We start from the raw sequence: 20,891 nt of genomic DNA on the forward strand, positions 1-20,891 counted from the left end.
GATGTGGTCCGATGATTTGGTACAGGTGATGATTTGGTACAGGTGATGATCCGGGCGGCTGAGTTCTGAATGATTTGCAGTCTGTTGATGAGTTTGGTGGGGAGTCCGGTGAGGAGGGCATTGCAGTAGTCGATGCGGGATGTGACAAATGAGTGGACCAGGATTTCGGTGCTGGACTGGGTCAGCGATGGGCAGAGTCTGGAGATGTTGCGTAGGTGGAAAAATGCAGTCCGGGTGATGTTTTGAATATGGGGTGCAAATGAAAGGGTGCTGTCCAGAATGACGCCGAGGCTCTTGACTTGGGGGGAGAAGGGTACAGGGAATCGGTCGATGATGATGGGTGGAACTGGGGTGTGTAGGGATTTGGTGATCCCTACACACCCCAGCTCCACCCATCATCATCGACGGATTCCCTGGTCCAACTGACCCAGTAATGTTTTGCTCCAAGCTTCACAGTGTAAAAACACGTCACTTCAACCTCAGCAGGTGATCTCTGCTGTGACATCTTCAGCAGCTCAGTTCCCGTCAGTGTCTGCAGACAAGAGAGGCCTCTGACGCTTCCTCCACTTAAAGTGTGGAAACTACACAGAGTCACAGAAGCAGATGATGGAGCCTAACAGTTCAGTATGACTGAGTCTGTCTCATTGATCACCGGTGGGTTCACTGTCAGTTTTGGGGATAGAGATGCTGAAAATGTAGTCAAGTGAAATTGTAAGTATAAAACTGAAGATTGCATTTACCTAATATAAATCATTAGTGTTCTCTTACGTCGAATGATGATGGAGGACATGTCACTGTCAGGAGATTGAAACATTGAAAGATAAAAACAAGTCACTTTGACGTCCGCAGGTGACCTCTGATTTGACATCTTCAGCAGCTCAGTTCCCGTCAGTGTCTGAAGACAAGAGAAGCTTTTGCCTGGTGCTTCTCTTACAAAGTGGAAATAACACTCAGTCAAAGAAACAGATGATAGAGTCTGACAGTTCAGTGTGACCGAGTCTGTCTCTGTGATCACCGGTGGATTCACTGTCAGTTTAGGTGGAAGAAGTGCTGAAAATGTAAATATATGTTACATTACATAACTGAAAAGTGCCTTTACTTAATCATTCTAATAATTATTATATTGTTTGACCTAACCCAAACAAAATTCCAAATGAGCAACTGTGATTTAATAATAAACAGCATAGAAAAGATAATAATACTGTACAGTCAACTATGTACCAAACTGTACTTACTGTGATAACATACTAATAACTAATATTAAACTCAGGGACTGACCTTGTGCTTTCATCTTAGAAAAGAGATCTGTTGGAGAAGAAAAAAAATTGTTAACGGGGAAGCATGTAATAACTAATAGTAAACATATGTTAATCTTGTATTTATTTCAACCTGATGTAAAGGTTTAATACAACAAAGCTGATACCAATACATACTGGGCAGACATAACATACTAATTTGGCAATTGCAAATAAAATGTACCTGTATTGATGAGTAACTACATTTACAATGAAAGAAAATGAAAAGAGGTTCAACTTACACATGAGGACGACTAACAGCAGGTGTGCAGCCATGATGAAGCAGAATAATGTGAATGTCCCAAGGTCCTTGAGACGCAACACTTGTGAGTCTACGTAGACTTTCACATACAGAACGTGTTATTTTCCGGTCTTTGCTCTCAGAAAAACCACAGCCAGAATCAGAAGGGAACCAGAGGAAGGCCACAGGAACACAGATGCACTTGACATCATTGATGAAGTCCTAATAGGTGTGGCATTGTATATTTAGAGCACATCTACTGTTGGGGTATGATGTATTATACTAGCACCATCGATTCTATCTATTTGTTTAAACATATCTAACTAAATGTGTGAAATCTACATATATATATTTATATATATCCGCATATTGAGAACTAGTGTAAATATAGTGTGGTCTGAATGGGTTACTTAGTCACACGGGCAGAGACACGGACAGAGGAACGGAACAGGGGAACAAGCGGTAAGACACAGTTCAACTCACGGGACATCCAATAGGGGTAACAGACGGGGAAAAACAGTACACTCAGACAAAGGGACAGGAGACAAACAGAGTTTAAATACAAGAGGAAGGTAACAAGGCACAGGTGGAAACAAGGGCAGGTAAAGGGAGTACACAATCAGGGAACAAGGCAGGCAGACAATCACAGACAATCACAGGGGCAGGAAGTGGAGGGAACACAGAGGACACACAAGACAAGGACTTCACAATAAAACAGAACACCAAACAAACCAACATCATAACAGATCAGGCATAATCCTGATAGTCCAGACACTAATAATAACCTGACACCATAATACACACATTATACACCATACAAATATAATCCACATCCACCTGACAGGAAAATACGGTCTGATGCAATTCTGACTTCCACTATTTTATTTCCACTTACAATGTCCACACAGACTGTTACAGTAACAGTTACACAGGTAAGATCCCTGAGACAAGGGAACCCTTGAACTTGCTTTATTTTACAGTTTCTCCTTCAGACGAGCCAAAGATGCACAAAGAAGATCATAGAATGTCACATCGATATAAATCCAGCAATAATATGTCAAGGTGACCATACTCTTACCCTCATGTTTAAAAAAGCTGAATATGATGTATGCTTTGGTGTGGTGATGTGGTGGTTATGCTGATATGTGGCCTATGTGGCAATGAAAAATTAGAATATAAGTATATATTTATATAGGTTTTGAACAAAACATAAAACCTTTATGAATAATACTAAGTAATTCAAAATATAGTATTATTAGGAGCCTGTGGTCTAAAACATAAAGTGTATGTATATTTCAGACAAAATATATCCAGTTACAAAAAATATAATCAACATTAAAGAGAAAATATTAAAAATAAAAATAAAAATACAAACAGGAATAAGGTGGAACTTTTGCTTCAGTTGTATATGATGAAACAAAATACCCGTTTAGTCTACACTGTGCAATTGAAATGCAGTTTAGAACCCACACTGTGCTTTATACATCATAAAACTAAATTTTAAAGTTGGATCTAACTGTTGGAAAAATGTTCGTGGGGTGTTTGGTATTATCATCATAAACAGCTTGGTTGATCTAAAAAAAATACATTACATGTGTCTAACATTAGTCTAGATCAGTGGTTCTCAACCTTTTTTAGTGATGTACCTCCTGTGAAAAAAAAGTTTAAGTACCACTTAACCAGCGCAAATCATTTATATTCATCATATATACAATTCTGTTCATGAACTTACAATATATTTTATTGGATATTTATTAAATAACCATTTTTTTAAGGATTTTTAAATGGAAGCTAATTTGAAATGCATATATATATATATATATATATTTTTTTTTTTTATCTCACGTACCCTCTGGGGTACACATACCCCCATTTGAGAATCACTGGTCTAGAAAATACTAGTCAACTTTAAACACTAGGTTTACATTTTACAGTTATTTAGGCTGTGTGCTTTCTCTTTCTCTATGCAGTATTAAACCGTTTAGTTTGTGTCTCAGTGTGGCTGCACAGTGTTGTACACCATACCCTGCAGGGCTGATGGTGCTGGCCCCTCATCGATGGTGCAGTAGAGATGGTGTGTGTCAAACTAGGAAAAGAAAGAAACCAACGGTCTATTAAAATATATGGCAAATATATTTAACAATGTCCCTCATGTAAGACTTACATTCTCATTCTTACACTCCCGCCCCCTTTTCACTTCCTCAGAGCCTGCTCCTAAGAAAAACACACAGTAAGATGGTTATTTTCCACAACTTGCAATTCATTGCAAAGTTTGTACATCAGATGATGTGTTTCCCTGAGTAAAAGTAAAAGGTATCTGTCCATCTGATCAGATTCAAGAATTTGATGGTATATATGACTAGCATTACAATTTCAAGTTAATTTCTTTGCCAAAACCAAAACAAACAACAAGATAAAAGTTGTCAAGAACCTAGGTTATTTTAGTAGAGAGACTATTGCTCAACTTGACATAGTCCATATGTACAGGGACTGAACTCAATGGTGCCAGTTGATGTGGATACTCTTAAGACACTTCATCCGTGGTAGCCACGCTCGGATGGCAACACATGGTTATATAAGCAGTGTGTGGGCCTCTTTGGTTTCCATTGTTAAGCAGTGAGATGTGTGTGTATCTTGACACTGAGTTGTGATTCAAAGGGCCGCTCTACGGATCGCTGTGTGTTTCTTCCTACACAAGGTCTTGGAAGGATGGTAGCTTGCGGCATCGATTTTACTGGTATGGCTTATGTGTATTGTTGGTGTCAACGCATCTAACACACACAGCCGTAGTTCCCTTGGAATCTGATCATGGGGTGAAGCGTGGTTTACTTTGAGATGGAGGTCTTGTAATGAGTTACTCAATAGTTATTTTAGTAGCTCTGAGCTACATAAACTATTTTCACCTGAAAAAAAAACCTCTTCACAAGATGGAGTGTGCATCAAATATTTCCTGTTTTTGTTTCTTCCTGTTATGTTCCGTCTAAAAGACTGCCGTTAACCAGCTCCCACTGGCCATTTTAATGAGCGTAGTCAACAGCAAAATGATGTTAGTTCAGATGAAGCACTGAAGCCAGGCCTGCATTAGCTGACTGCCATCATCTGTTTCATTCATGCTTCCATCAGTGGCTCTTTCACCATCTGTGTGGCAATCTGCATGCTCATTAAAACTTGATACTTCTCACTGATATTCTGTTGATAAATTTGCGCCAATGAAGTTCTGCTGATGCTGCTTCTTTCAGCAACCTCCTCCTCATGAGCTAGACTTTAGGTATTGTTAATTTATCTAAAGTTGAATGCTGCTAAATTCTTTGAGAGCTTCCTTTAAAAGAGCACAACATTTTTGTTAAATATAAATGTATAGGCATTTGCTAAAAATGACAATTGTGTTGTACTTGTGCATACATATGTATATATGCACATATATATGAGTAGTTGTTTAATCCTCTTAGACTGAATAAATCTAAAGATGCAATGATTGGGGATCAGCAATTTTAGAGCTGACATAAGTGTAATAGGCCTAAGACAAACTGTTGAACAAGAACAGTGAGTGAACACCCAGATAAAAAAAAAAACTGAATTTTTTAGACAAACAATTCAACATAGTTCTCACCAGTTCGTCTTTTGTCACACAGACATGCAGAAACCATCAGGATGACGCCCACAGTTACTCCACAACCAGATGCAATTGCTACAAACGTCCATATCCCCATTTCTGCTTTACAACAATAGAAGCCATAAAAGTGTCAGTCTCACTTCTCACAACATTAACAACATGGATTAAACCAATAACATCGTGTTAATGCAATAAAAAGGAAACTTTAGTCTACCTGTTATTTCATTGCCAGTTTCTGGATTCACAGAAGTCGTTTCTTAAAGGCGCAAAAAATAAAATGACATTGAATCTATATATTGTCCTAAATGTTAATCAGGGCACTGTTTTAATGTGCTGCTTGATAGTTTTAATTTACTTGAACAATGTAGACTAGCCTCTGCACAAAATGAAAGTCAACTTCACATAAGCATAAGCAACTGCATCTCTATGACACACTATCTGAGAACCCAATCAGCAACCATCACCTATGTGCTGTGACAGAGACTCAAAATAATTACCTTTTATATTCAGTGTTTCACATGTGAATATTAGAGAGTTTGTATATAAACGCTTTGTTTAGAGGCTGCATTGTTGAAAAACTTAATAATTACCTGATGCTGGCTTCACTGATGTTGGGAAAGTGGATTTTAAGCTAACAGTGTCACTTGACGTACCAACAGTCCAACCTGGTGAATCAACAAAAGTACACATGATCAGAAACACATAATTTGTGATTTATTAAAGTCGCATTTTATTTATCTGAAATTGTATTACCTGATGTTACAGGAGTTGAAGGAGTGACAGGAGTGACAGGAGTGGATGCATGAGGCCTACTAGCAGTCAGACCTGCTGAATAAAAATCATATAACTTAAAAAAATAACAAATAAAGTAAATGATTTGTGATGATGTTCTAGATTTCTATTTAGATGTATGTCCTACCTGCGGCTGTAGTAAATGTCGGCATAGTCTGCGTCTTGTGTGACTCTATAAAGGAAGAGGGATTTTAACATTTCAATTTCATGTGTGGACAACTGTGTGGGACAGCATATTTATGATTATCACTTGAGTCTAGTGGCCAGGCCTTGCCACAAGGGGCGCGACTGGGCACAGCATTAAAAATATACATGAGCCACAGCCCTGCAGTCCCCCACTCGCAGGTTTATAGGCATTGGGATTGGTTAATTGGCCTGCCACTTAGCTTAGACTAGCCCTTATACTGCCATAGACTGCCATAGACGTGCCAATCCCCGGCATCGCAGACTAGCTCTCAGGACCAGAAATGTCCCCTCTCTGATAGAACCAGGCTGGTACAGGAGGTGGAGCGCAACATACTAGATATGGTTGGCATCACCAACTACAACTGGTACTACGAGTCTCTGAAAAAAAAGACTCTGACTGTTTTTTGTGCTTATGAATCAAACTGCATTTCGGAGTAGCTGGACTTCTTTGGAGTCTCTGGGTGGCGTTCTGGAAAGGGTGCCAACCGGGGCCTCTATAGTTCTGCTGGTCTTCAACACTCATGTGGGCAACAATGGAGAAACCTGGATGGGGTGATTCTGAGGGACGGCCTTGTTGGACGTCTGTGCTATTCATGGATTGGTCATAAAAAACATTGCAGTTCATAACTGTACTTGGTACCAGAAAACCAGAGGCCAAAGATTAATGATAGTCTTTGTGGTTGTATTAGATATGCAGCCGTATGTCTTGGAGACTCGGGTGAAGAGAGGAACAGAGCTGTCAGCTGATCGTCACCTGGTGGTGAGTTGGATCAGATGGCAGTGGAGTTCTGTTGGACAGACCTGGTAAACCCAAACGTGTTGTGAAGGTGAACTGGGAACATCCAGCTGAGGCCCCTAACAGCAAGGTCTTTAAACCCGCTGGTGGACATTGTCTGGGTTGTCTTGGCTAACACGTCTCTTCAACTCGCAGGGAGCTTGGAGACAGGGGAACCAGAGGCTCCATTTATCGAGGTATCACACAGCTCAGCCTCCCAAGGAAACGCCATGGAAAGGCACTGAAAGCGAGGCTCCAATTGATTGTCGAACCTCATATCGGAGGAGCAGTGCGGACTCCGTCCTAGCCGTGGGACAATGGACCAGCTCTTCACTCTTGCAGGGCTGTTGGAGGGGTCATGGGAGCTTGCACATCCAGTCTACTTCTCTTCATCATGTATTTTGTGGACTTGAATTAGGTTTCCTAACCGCAGGGACTCCTGCGTGGGTTATTGCCAGGAATATGGGATACCAGGGTTTGGCTTCTCCAAAGTACAGGTTACCTCTTGTATAATGATTAGCAGATCCAGACAGAGCGCTAAAAAAAGAGAACCTGGTCACCGTAAAAATATTAACGACCCATTTCTGTTTTTTGGCCTATTAAAAGATTAATGAAAAATCATGAAATACAAAGAACGTTTTAATCAATCTATCAAGTAGATTTTAAGATCGGTCTCTAATTTAAAACAGTGCCGACATTTACAGTCCTAGTCTTACTAGTCCTACTGTGATACTACACCACACACTAAATGTTTAACAACTAACTAAATTGATAATTCTGTTCTATAATAATAATAATGATAATAATAATACTCTGTATCACTTTTACCCACTAGTAGCATTTTAACCCTAACCCCTTTTTTTTATGTTTGTAACCCCTAAAAACAATTTCACACCTAAAATATAATACCACATCACTTTTCTTGTGCTGATACTGAATCAATACATATTAATAATAGCAGCTGTAAGAAACAGTCACTCACTATGTATGGTGATGGAGGATGTGTCACTGTGTGGAGAGGGATAATGTTTTGCTCCAAGCTTCACAGTGTAAAAACACGTCACTTCAACCTCAGCAGGTGATCTCTGCTGTGACATCTTCAGCAGCTCAGTTCCCGTCAGTGTCTGCAGACAAGAGAGGCCTCTGACGCTTCCTCCACTTAAAGTGTGGAAACTACAAAGAGTCACAGAAGCAGATGATGGAGCCTGACAGTTCAGTATGACTGAGTCTGTCTCATTGATCACCGGTGGGTTCACTGTCAGTTTTGGGGATAGAGATGCTGAAAATGTAGTCAAGTGAAATTGTAAGTATAAATGTGATACTAACTGAAGATTGCATTTACCTAATATAAATCATTAGTGTTCTCTTACGTCGAATGATGATGGAGGACATGTCACTGTCAGGAGATTGAAACATTGAAAGATAAAAACAAGTCACTTTGACGTCCGCAGGTGACCTCTGATTTGACATCTTCAGCAGCTCAGTTCCCGTCAGTGTCTGAAGACAAGAGAAGCTTTTGCCTGGTGCTTCTCTTACAAAGTGGAAATAACACTCAGTCAAAGAAACAGATGATGGAGTCTGACAGTTCAGTGTGACCGAGTCTGTCTCTGTGATCACCGGTGGATTCACTGTCAGTTTAGGTGGAAGAAGTGCTGAAAATGTAAATATATGTTACATTACATAACTGAAAAGTGCCTTTACTTAAATCATTCTAATAATTATTATATTGTTTGACCTAACCCAAACAAAATTCCAAATGAGCAACTGTGATTTAATAATAAACAGCATAGAAAAGATAATAATACTGTACAGTCAACTATGTACCAAACTGTACTTACTGTGATAACATACTAATAACTAATATTAAACTCAGGGACTGACCTTGTGCTTTCATCTTAGAAAAGAGATCTGTTGGAGAAGAAAAAAAATTGTTAACGGGGAAGCATGTAATAACTAATAGTAAACATATGTTAATCTTGTATTTATTTCAACCTGATGTAAAGGTTTAATACAACAAAGCTGATACCAATACATACTGGGCAGACATAACATACTAATTTGGCAATTGCAAATAAAATGTACCTGTATTGATGAGTAACTACATTTACAATGAAAGAAAATGAAAAGAGGTTCAACTTACACATGAGGACGACTAACAGCAGGTGTGCAGCCATGATGAAGCAGAATAATGTGAATGTCCCAAGGTCCTTGAGACGCAACACTTGTGAGTCTACGTAGACTTTCACATACAGAACGTGTTATTTTCCGGTCTTTGCTCTCAGAAAAACCACAGCCAGAATCAGAAGGGAACCAGAGGAAGGCCACAGGAACACAGATGCACTTGACATCATTTAGTCAAGTCTACCACAGTGTTGGCTTACTGGTTCAGAAGAATTTAAGTTTCTCAAGCAGTATGCCAACGAGCTAAAACATACATTTCATATTCTGTGTGATTACTATTTGATATATATATATATATATATATATATATATATATATATATATATATATATATATATAGAGAGAGAGAGAGAGAGAGAGAGAGAGAGAGAGAGAGAGAGAGAGAGAGAGAATGGTTGCAACATTAATTTGATGCTTACAAGTAAACATTTACCCTTATTAGTGCACAATAGTCTTTAAAACGAGATTAACTCATGACACAGAGGTTTGGTTTGTGCACCTCTTCCTGATTATTTTGTATCTACCATGTTAGTGTTATTTAAAGTTTGAAGACATTTTCAACCTCAAATATCTTATATGTTTCGAATATGAACATTTTAGTAATCGATACATTTTTCAAAATGTAAAAGTATTTCTCTATAATATTGCAAAAGAGGGATTGGACCATGCTGAGACAAAATGGCACGTTCAAAGAACTCAAAGCTGCCTCAAGAAGGGAGATGAACCAAGAGCTGTCATTTAAACAACCCTAATGGATTGCACCTGATGCTGATTTGATTCACCTGGCCTCATTTTACCGGAAGCAGCTGCATAAATACGGAGACCAGCATTGCTTACTCTCAGACTTCAGTTTTTCTTGTTGTATTGAATGCTCAGCCATGCCTCCTAAAAAGCCAACAGCAGACTCCACTGACATGCCGTCCTCCAGCGATGCCCCGGTGGAAGCGAAAAAACCAGGTCCGCTTGTTTTTCATTTAACCAGAGAACGTGACATTTCAGCCCATCATGTTTAACTCACAGCGTCCGTTTGCTCTCAAGATGCTGCGACCGTGCGCAAACTTGCAACTCATCCCTCGACAGCAGTAATGGTGAAGAAAGCATTGGATGAGTTGGACTCGCGCAAAGGTGTCTCCTCACAAGCGATTCAGAGTTATATCAAACAAAAGTACCCCTCTGTGGATCTGATACGGTTGAAGCACTTGGTCCGTAAGGCCCTCAAGAAAGGAATCGAGACTGGCACACTGGTGCGGCCTGCCAACTCCAAAGTCGCTACCGGAGCAACGGGAAAATTTAGGGTAAGATGTCTGCATACAGGTCAAATTGGGTAAAATAACTATTAATCTGCTCCTTTTTGTCCTCTGACACTAGATTGCACCAAAAGTGAAGGAGGCAAAGCCCACGACTGAGAACTCGGATCCTAATGTGGAAAAACCATCCAAAGCGGTCAAGGTTGGAGCCAAGAAGCCCAAGAAAGCCGGTATGAATAAAACTAATGACTACAACCACTATTGAAAGCCACTTTTAGCAGTCTGGTTTTGAATAGCCTGTAATTTCTTCAAGGTGTCGCAAAGCTGAAAGACTCTGCCGATGAAGAGGACGAGGTGAGGCAATGTTTGTGTGCATTGCAGATACTAAGGTGTCATTGTTCATCTCAGTCTGTTTTATTTCAAGTTGCACATGTGCCTACTTGAAATATTTTGAAACTACCAACAGCTTTGAGGTGATTTACAGAAATGTTAAAGGGTATAAATGGAATGTGTTTTTAGTTTGCTGCCAACAATTAATCAAACTATTAGGAATGGAAATGTTTAAAATGCAGAACTTTAAACCATCCATTCTTCTGGGGCCTGAAGGGATTGCTTGGATGTATGACTGAACTATAAGAAGTCTGGCCTGAAATTTTTGTTTGTTTTCCCCCGAATTTAGGAACACAACCCTCCCAAAAAGACTAAGAAAGGAAAGGAAACTGCAACCTCAGAGCCAACTACCTCAAAAGTTGCTCCAGTAAAGAAGCCAAATGCAAGAAAAGCTGACGATGATTATGATGGTGAGGAAGCTGATTCTCCCTCTGACTCAGCCCAAACTAAGGAGGCAAAGGCCACCAAGGCTCCCAAGGAGGCAAAGGCCACCAAGGCTCCCAAGGAGGCAAAGGCCACCAAGGCTCCCAAGGAGGCAAAGGCCACCAAGGCTCCCAAGGAGGCAAAGGCCACCAAGGCTCCCAAGGAGGCAAAGGCCACCAAGGCTCCCAAGGAGGCAAAGGCCACCAAGGCTCCCAAGGAGGCGTCGGAGAGCAAGGCTGCTAAAGCGAGCAGTGATGCCCCTGCTGCTAAAGCAATTGGGAAACGAGGGAGGCCGAAGACTGCCCAATAAATGTACAATTTACTGATGTTTTTATACTGTTTTGCAATAAAAAAATATTTTTAGAGCTCTAGTGTGCTTTCTATTTTCTGTGAATTTTTATTTTGCCTGTCTGGATATACAGTAATATAGCATTTAAACATCAAACAAAAAGATTGGAAATAAGTATTTAGTAGATTTTCTCTCTAATAGTGGGGGGGGGGGGGGGGGGCTGTGGTTTTGCACGCCGGTGTGCACACAAATTTAAAAAATGTAAACTTTGTGCAATACATGTTTATACTGTTGGAAGCCTGTTTATTTCCTTTTAAACTGTGCCCCATTTTTAAGGAAAATGCAGCACAGGAGTATGTGGGTTGCGCCCATTCAAAATTTGCCAAACAAATTGCATGGGGCGGCGTCTTCATTGAAGGCAAGCTATTAGGATGACATTGTTACTGCACCATCTTGAACTGACATGTTTGCCATCCTTTCAGCACCTCAGGATGGAGACAGAGCTGTCAGTGAAGGTGCTGTCATGACTTGATAATCCTGACCAAGTCAGCACGCTAGAGAGCCCTGGGGATTGTGTTGCTCCTAGTTTTCATCCTAGTTTTTAGTGCTGCAATGTCATCAGTGCTTCTAAACCTGTGCAGATGAGGGATACCCCAGCTCGAGCTGGTGAGTGGAGAGACTGTTGTGTAACCGGCAAGAAACCACTTTGTATTTAACTTCATTTGTGCCAAAAGCCACATTTTTACTTTCGTTTTACAACAGCATTGACAGAATTCTTTGAGGTAAGAATCTGAGCATGCGGCCTCTACCTGCTATGAGGTTAATATCGTGACCCTTCATCCATTGATTCCATCAGAACTTGACGAAAGATATTCAGGTTTTTTGTCCTTGAAATGGCAATTGTATAATATCTGGAGTGTATGTCTTAGCAAAAAAACTGAACACTGAAAGCACCAGGAAACAACTTTTGCGCATCACCAAAATTCCATTGAATCGTCTCAACTGATTTGCGGTGGAGGCAGAGATTTACAAGACAACTCAAGACCTGCATTTGAACCAAAGTCTGCATGGCCACATAACGTTAAATGAGGCTACTTTGTTTTTTAACTATTGGGCCTGATCAGACCTCTTTTCAGGAATCCAACTCCCTTGCTGTTGGCATTATTGCACAGCATATACTTCTGCACAAATACACCTCGTTGGCAGCAACATCTTGACATGTCATGGGAGGGGAAATCAAAGGATAATAACATATGATAGCTCAATTCTCAATTGCTATGAAAAAGGAACATCAAGGTATCTTGATGTCTCACTTGCTGACCCTAATGCACATAAAAATGTTGGCGGTACCAGGAGGAATGAGTGTTATAATAAATTTTAGTGTTAACATGTCACATTTGTTTTTTTCACATTTGCAACAAGACAGACAGCAAAAAATAGCATATCTGGAGGATAATGTATTAACTGCTATAGTCTAAAACTTCAACACTTCATGCCAGTGTTACTCGCATGGCCTTAGGCCCAATTAATGGTAACATTTCCAAGATTTTTGGAGGATAACTAGTCACCTACGAATTAAGGCTCCACACTGGTAACTGTGTTCATAACACGACCCCTCTCTTAAATACAGTGTATTCCAAACATATGAACCAAAGTGACCCCAACAAGAGGCTTTTTGTTGTGTGATATACAAGTTAGCAAGTTCATGACATTGGAGACAAATACAAGTTATTTTCAATTTCACATTTTAAAACAGCAAATTTATTTGTCTTTAAAAAATAAAAAATAAACTAAAAAGTATTACTATTTCATTGTCACCAAGAGAAACAGTACGGAAGCACTGAGTCTTTGAGCACTTTAATCGCTCTTCAAGTAAGTTAATTCAGTTCATTGATTATTCTTCTGCAGTGAAAAGCCACCAGGATAGGAGGAGCCAGTCGGCCCAGAGGGCAGGGACGCAACTCCACATTTTAAAGTTCTTGATAGCAATGTCCTGGTTGTTGCAGAACCAGTGTTATTGACTTCACACTTCCATAAGAACAAGTCAAGAACCCACTATTATTTGATCCAGTGACAAGTCTGGTTCCAGAGCAATGTAGCTGATGTGCAAGCACCCAATTCTTCAGAGGGTAGGAAGCAGGAAGAGGCTGAAATTTTAAAAGAGTGAGTAAAGGGGAACAAAAGAGCAGACTGAAAAACCAGAGTGGCAAGACTACAAAGAGAACATACAAATAGAGAATATGGACAACTAAATCAGCAAAACACTGTCAGCTCATTACAGTTCAAAGTAAATACAAAGCAATCCATTAGCTGTATTAAAAATAGCGATGACTTAAAAACAATACCACTTGAATTAGCTCAAAAGTAATAAAACTCTGAATTACAATTTCTTCTGTGGGAAAACAATGCACCGTTTTCAACATGTAAACAAATTCACTCAGAAGAGAAATCAAGTGTGCAGTTCTCAGCCCCTCCTTCACCCTTAACAGTATGTGCTTGTGCCAATTGCACCAAAGATATCGGGGTCGATACCAAACATCCAACCTTTTCTCTCCTTATTCTCTGTAGAATTCTTTTCAACACCTTTCAGAAAGAGATAAAGTGACAAACCAATTACGCAACACCTCTGAGTGTTTTGAGAAGCTGCTGAAGAAGCAGAAAAGGAAGGACTATCGAGTTTCAACTCCCTGTATGGGTCAGTGTCCTCCCTTTACACATCAGCCCCAAATCCTCCGTCCAGTCATTATTTAAATAAGCCTCTCCCAGCTGGTCATCTGGGGTGCAGAAGAAAGTGGTGCAGATACTCTGAAATGGCATCCCAGTGCCTCCAGAGGAAGGCAAGGAGGATTACAAGGAGCAGCGTGGAAAACGTGCGGCTGCGTGTTTTCATTAAGGGGACAACACAGTTAGCCACTGTGGACACAAACACCAAAAGGACGGCCATAACAGCCAGCAGCACATTGATTAGTTTTCCTAGTAGAGTCCGTGCCGTGGCGTTTTCCAAACCCTCCAGCTGCACCACCTGCTGTTGCTGCTGCTGCAGCTCCATCTTAGAGATACGCGTCTGACAAGCCTCCAGCGCCTCCTACAGGTCAGAGACAAAACTGTCAGTGAAATAGCTGATGACAAAAGACAGAAACGTCATGGTTATTTTAGTGAAGCTCACCTGAATGTCCCTCGCTCTTTCGTAAGACTGGTAAGCAATCTTCTCCTCCATGCTGGCTAGTTCCTGTTTCAAGTTCAGAATTTCATTTTGGTGCAGTTCTGTCAAGTCATTGAGTTGTTCTTCCAAACGTTCACACCTGCAAAACAGTGACAACAGCAGTACATCACAAACAGGACGATTTTCTTCTCCCCATACGGACTTATTAGTGTATAGGATATGATATGACACCTGAAGCGTTCCTCTTGCAAGGCCTCCATGATCATCGTGTAGTCCCGCTGATAGTGGGCCTTTAAGTTTTCAAAGGACTCCTCCAGTCGACCTTGGTTTTCCCGGAGCTCTTGGATCTCATGGAGTACGGCATCAAAGCCTGAGGCCTGGCCATGATCAAGGGTGTTGCCCTTGGAGCTAGGGGGGCCTCCAGGAGCTCCAGTCGTGCTGTTGACACCTGCAGAGCCGGACGTAGCGCTAGAACAGTCATCATCACTGCCATACTTTGGGCTGGACTGCAACTGTCCGGTCCCGAGGGCCCTCGTCCCTCCAACACCCTCATCTCCCTGGGTTTCATCCAAAGAATCTTTCAAAGCTGCAATGTTATCAGCACTGCCGAACTTGTTGCGGATGAGGGAGGCGATTTCTCTCGGCTTAGACACCACAGCTCCAGCGGCAGAATGAGTGGCTTGAGAGAAACTGGAGAGGCCTCCCGTCACCTGTAACGAGTGGTTTCAGGTAAGTGCTCAGGCTGCGTCGAGTTAGCAATATGAAAACTAGTTTAACTGCGGTCAAACGGATCATGAAAGTAAAGATCACAGAGCCTGACAGCTTTAGCAGTTGTCATTAAATAGCCTTAAACATACAGGAACAGCATGAGCTGTCTTACCTTACAACAACACATAATCCTGCAGTTTTAGTGCAAACCATCCACAGCGTTTATAAAATCCAGGGCTCTGACCAGATCACTGGAGCTAAAGGCTAATGCTGCACTTTGGGCAAAACAGGAGGTTAACTTCTTGGGATAATGAACATTTTAGAGCCATTACTTTTATGTGCGTGTAGTTTAAGGCACAACAATAACTCCACATGTTGATCTTCTTATAAGCTCTGAGGCATTCCTGTTTGTTTGTCTCTGCATGACTATACACCATTATCAGCAAGTACAAACGCTTTGGTTTTATTCCATGAGCCATACTGGCACACCTAAATGGAAAAGCAGGTATTATTAATTTTTATAACAGTCTATCCTCAACCAAGTTGTCCGCTATACTTTTACTCAATCAACAAATTTAGATGAAATGCAGTATACTTTATTGGGAAAAAGATTTTTAGAATGTATAGTGTTTTTGTCAATAAAACCCGCTAAATATTCCTGAGAGTGGGTTTTGGCAACAACAAAAAAAACAATAAAAGGCACCCGGAAAGCACACACCTTGGCTCCAACATCTTTCAGGCCCTGGTGCATGTCTCGGAAAACATCTTTGGGCTGGCGAGGAATGCCGTTGTGCTCCACCTCTCGAAGCTTCCGGTGGTAGTGCTCGAGTTTCCTCTGCAGTTGCTGGATCGTCTGAGCTGACTTTTGGTTCTTCTTCTCAAACACCTGCTTGATGCGAGCACTCTGCTGTTTGTCTGCGTTATTGGCGAGTTTCAGGTATTCAGCCACATTGTCATCACGAGCAGTTTGTTCAATTTTGATTTGTTCTGTGAGTTTGAGGATCTTCTGTTGTAGTTGGGCAATGGCCTGCTTTGTTCGCTGAGGGTCGGGGGTACTGTCGACCACATCATACCCGTCGGCACCGTAGGGGAGCGCATTGGGTGACACAGCAGGGCCTGATCCATCATAGCGATCCAGCTGTTCAAAAAAATGTGAACAGAAGAGAAGGGGAAATTATAAAGAAATGATTTTCATGATGTAAAGTTTATCAAGACGAACCATTAAAATCACTGTTTGTCAAGATATAATATTATCATGCATTATTGTGCGAACGCTGGGTGATGTATTGCTGTCAATACTTTGGTGTTTATAATACTGTCTTTCTCTCTAGTGCGTAAAGTTGTGTCTAATGAGAACTGTTACAGTATCTAATGTGAACAGCATTTAAAATCAGTTTAAAATACAATGCTGTATTGGCATTAATATAAGGCAGTGTTATTTTTTTCTGGAAACTTACATCTGAAGAACTACATACACTTGTCACTACGCATTCACATTTCACAACAGCAGATTGCACCAGTAGAACAAAAGATGCCTTTTGGCTGTCACTTCACAACATCACCTCAAGGAGTCACAGGTGGAGAGATGCAGTGACTATTGTGGGGAACAGAAGCTACAAAATAGGCCACATTGACAGAGAGTTGATAAGGAGTTATGACTAGGAGTACAATTATAATCCTCATGAGGGGTAATTTAGTTCAAAAGTCCAGTGCAAATTATGTGAAGCTGTGAACAGTCATCAGAGCCTTGAGGCTCAAACTGAAACAAGAGGAGAGGTAAATATACATCTTGGTAATTAACACAAACTGAAATGGTCCCATCATAAAAGCCCCTACTGGAAACATACCAACTGTTGAGCTCCTTGTACTCTGAAGAACTACTGTCAATAATTTCTGAACCAGTTTAAGTGTAAACCATAAAGATAGAATAAAGTGTTGTCCGACTATGTAGAAGATGTAGTTAAAATTCACATTGATAGAGGCGATTAGAAAGAGCTGCTAATCAATGACTTAACAGAGATGTTTGGTTCAATGCCAGCATTTACCAATAAAATACCCATTTGATTCTATACATTTTTTACTTAAACTGTAGTTAGCGCTACTTTAGTTAATACAAAATATTATGAAGTACAAAAAGGTTCTTGGATAATTAATTTTGAATCTGCCTTTATCAAAGAGCAACAAAAAGACAAACTGTTTCCACGGAGAATAAATCCCAGATTATCGATTTACAAATAACAGGTTGTACGTTTCTTAAGATGAATGATACCTCAGGGGGGGTGAAATTATTCCATCTTGCTCATGACATCTGTTGATAAACTCAATTCCAGCTTCCAGTGAGTTGCCAAAGCTTCAGAGCAGTGTGGCATTACCTCTCATTTTACGACGTCTACTTTCTCCCGATTTTTCATTCCAGAGATTCTCCCGTCACTCTGCTGGCATCTAGTCCTCTACTTCAATGGCTTATACTATAGTATGTAAAGATGTTATCATCTGCTGAAATTACTGTGTCAGGTTTTATACAATTATGTTCTTTTTGACAACCTTTTACAGTGTCACCGGTTATAACACTGAAGGTGTTGTTTCCAGATTCCTATCAACAGTCAATGTAAAATTAAAAACATCACACAAGTTTGAGTTTGTTTAGCCCTGCAAGCCTTCTCTGACCTTAAGTACACTCAGGGACAGCATGAGTCTAAATTTAGAAAAGGCTTAAAGCACATAGTCACAAACCACTCAAAGGCAATCGCTGACCTCCCACCACTGACAGCTCATCTCCCCATTCACCGGTTCATCCAGGCACATCCAAACCATTAACAGCCTTTAACACGTTGGCACAATTCACTTAGTTTTGACATTCTTTCACAGATATTAGCGAATAACTCGCTTTTATCTTCTATTTTTACAGCTTGGTTGCAAACAAATACAATGCAATGCATGAATGCACAGTGTCTCTTTGTATTACGATTTGCGTTTGAATGTTTTATGTCCTGAAGCTAATTTTTCTATGAATACAACAATTTTAGGATTGAATTCAGTAAAATAAGGCCATGTTTTGTCATGCGAGTCGTACTGTGCATGTACTAGGACAGATATTAATATATATCAAATTAAGAAGAAAAAGAAATCCCACAAAAAATATTTGTATATGAATAGAAGAGATCAGAGGAAAGAGTTTCAGCAATACAATACTGTTCGTGGGGCACTCCAAATAATGCATATAAAAGTAGTTGGTGCATAAAGAAAAAGCAAATTGGAATGAATTTTGTCAGCGCTATAATTTTTCATTGTATTTATTTTACATGGGACAAACAAGTTCTGAGTTTTAGAACTACAGTTCCCATCATTCTTTGGGGATGCAAGCAGGAAATATATTGACATGGCAACACCTTTTTTGCCTATATTTGTGTAAATATTAGCATTTTGGAAGGTGATATATCATTAGCTATCAACAATTACTGGATTACTTTATATACACTCAAGAAAACTGCTAAACATGATGAACACAAGGCAAATTCTTAAGTTATAAGAAGTGCCTCTTTTTTATGATTTCTAAGCAAATTAATTTGTCTGTGATGGACATTAGAGACATAAAGTTTAAGTCACGCTGATTCCAGGAGTGTGTTTCATCTCTCCGTGTTCAGAGTTGACTGAATTATGACTCACATAAGGAGAGCCAATCGATTTTTATTTTCTATTCTACTTCTCCATGCGCACCCACACACTGGCACTCTCGGCACCTATATCACAAGTCTCCAAGTGCATCACTTGTACAAACATTGGAATTTCTTCCTACTCTGTAAAGAATGTACTGTCCATGGTTTATTTCTCACCTGGACCATCTGGCAGAACTGAGACACTCACCTTGTCAGGCTCCTCCGTCGAGTGGTAACCAGAGGTGAGCAGAACGTCAGCTATAGCTGGGCTGCTGGGTGTGTCTGTGGTCGAGGAGGAGCGCGGGCGTCCAGCCTGCAGCAGCAGCACTTCATGGGTGCTGCGTCGGTGGATCTGTGGGCTACCTTTCTGGGGAGGCTCCCCAGTGCCCCCCACCTTGCTGCGCCGGCTCTGCAGGCTGGTGCCTCGCTTCATTGGTGGAGCACCTCGGATCTGCTGCAGAACACGGCTCAGAGCTGCGGGAGGGGCGGAAGCGGCAGGGTTGTCAGAATCCAAAGGGAGGGCCAAGGAGGCAGGAGGGTCCCCTACTTCTGACCCTACATCAGTGGGTTCGGAGGGAGGGGCGCCTGTGCAGAACGAGACAGAGTCATGTGGGGAAACGGAGGAGCGTCGGCGCTGTGGCTGGAAGAACTGCTTCAGGCCATGGCCCAACGCTCCCATGTTCTCCAGGGCATTATGGGTGATTTTGGACAAGCCATGCTCTGACTCCGACGCCCTCCTGCCGACCTCCAGCTCCGCTCGGTCTCCCGTGTCCGGCTCCTCTGGACTCTGCTCACTACTACCCTGATCCATCAGAGACCTCCAGTTTCACAGTGAGGTTCTACTTGGGGGTGCAGGGGACTAGCTATGTCCCGTCGACACCCCCACCCCCCACCCCCTGAGCGACTTGTTGAGAGCCGGGACGCAGATGGGATGGCGCTCAGTTGGGCCTTTTGAGTGGACATGCATCTGTGGCTTGGCTCAATGTCATGCTTGTCTACCACAAAAGGAAAATAAAATGGATTATGACATGCAGTAGTGAGTGATGAACATAATAAGCAGCAGAATATAAAACATCAAGCAACATAAACTGGGTTGACACAGACATGATCACTTGTTCATTTTGTCAAAAATCATCTTTTTGCTAAATATTCATAATGGAAAAAAGCGTTATATTTTCTCTCTGTTGAATGAAAACAGAAGGTACAATTTTGAGCTGAACAGCATGTGGCATGTCTGGCAGTGCCAACCCGGTAATGTAAAAACAGAAAGTCTACAAAATAAACAAGCTTTGAGAACAGTTTCTGAAATGTTCAAGTGATACATGGCACATGTTGAAGGTCAATGCCTTTGGTTGTTTCTGAAATCACTTTCTACCGTTTGTTTCTGGGCATTCAAACCTGGCTGTTCAAAAGCCCTCATTAAAGTTGAACAATCACATTTCAGAAAGTATTCATAATGGAAATTAATAACCAACATAATTGAAAGTGCTTTGATGATGACAACAAAGAGACTACAGTGTGAAAAATGTAAATTAAATTCTAAACGGACTGGGATTATTATCCAATTCTCAACTGATTACGGTGTTCACTGATCCACGGCGTCTCCTCCTTGCATCTTATTGTATAACAAGGCTAAATCCTGTAATGTAAAGGACCATTCCGACTTTGGCCCTCCGATGACAGATTATATAAAAGCATTTTGGTTTACCAACATGTAATGAGATTGTGAGAAAGAAAGAAAGTGAGGAGGTGAGATAGAGAGTGTCAGAAAGCTTACCATCAGCCCAGCTTCGCCTCTACTGACTCACAACTCGGGATTGGCTAAATGAACAGAAATAGAAACAAAAAAAAAACCTAAATAATATGTTCCATACAACAGAAAAGGATAAGTTTAAAACGAGGCATAATGTAGCATCACATAGAAATAAACAG

At 40.9% G+C, this 20,891-nt stretch overlaps 1 protein-coding gene across 4 annotated transcripts; it reads right to left on the reverse strand.

Annotated features, from left to right (window-relative positions):
* Positions 1–12,885: 12,885 nt before the first annotated feature.
* tmcc1b (transmembrane and coiled-coil domain family 1b) lies at positions 12,886–19,770 on the reverse strand (the record flags this gene model as incomplete). Of its 4 annotated transcripts, XM_079218676.1 has the most annotated exons (6): positions 12,886–14,517; positions 14,599–14,734; positions 14,827–15,305; positions 16,022–16,441; positions 18,058–18,099; positions 19,168–19,770. In XM_079218676.1, the coding sequence occupies 6 exons, from the start codon at positions 19,768–19,770 to the stop codon at positions 14,203–14,205; spliced, it is 1,995 nt and encodes a 664-aa protein (XP_079074802.1). In that variant the 3' UTR covers positions 12,886–14,202. The 4 variants fall into 4 exon arrangements, with proteins under 4 accessions (XP_079074802.1, XP_079074805.1, XP_079074803.1 ...); XM_079218679.1 differs by lacking the exon at positions 18,058–18,099 and having other exon boundaries at positions 16,022–16,438; XM_079218677.1 differs by lacking the exon at positions 18,058–18,099.
* Between the last annotated feature and the right edge of the window lie 1,121 nt (positions 19,771–20,891).

The sequence above is a fragment of the Taurulus bubalis genome, assembly GCF_910589615.1.
Source record: "Taurulus bubalis genome assembly, chromosome: 5".
Classification (NCBI taxonomy): domain Eukaryota; kingdom Metazoa; phylum Chordata; class Actinopteri; order Perciformes; family Cottidae; genus Taurulus; species Taurulus bubalis.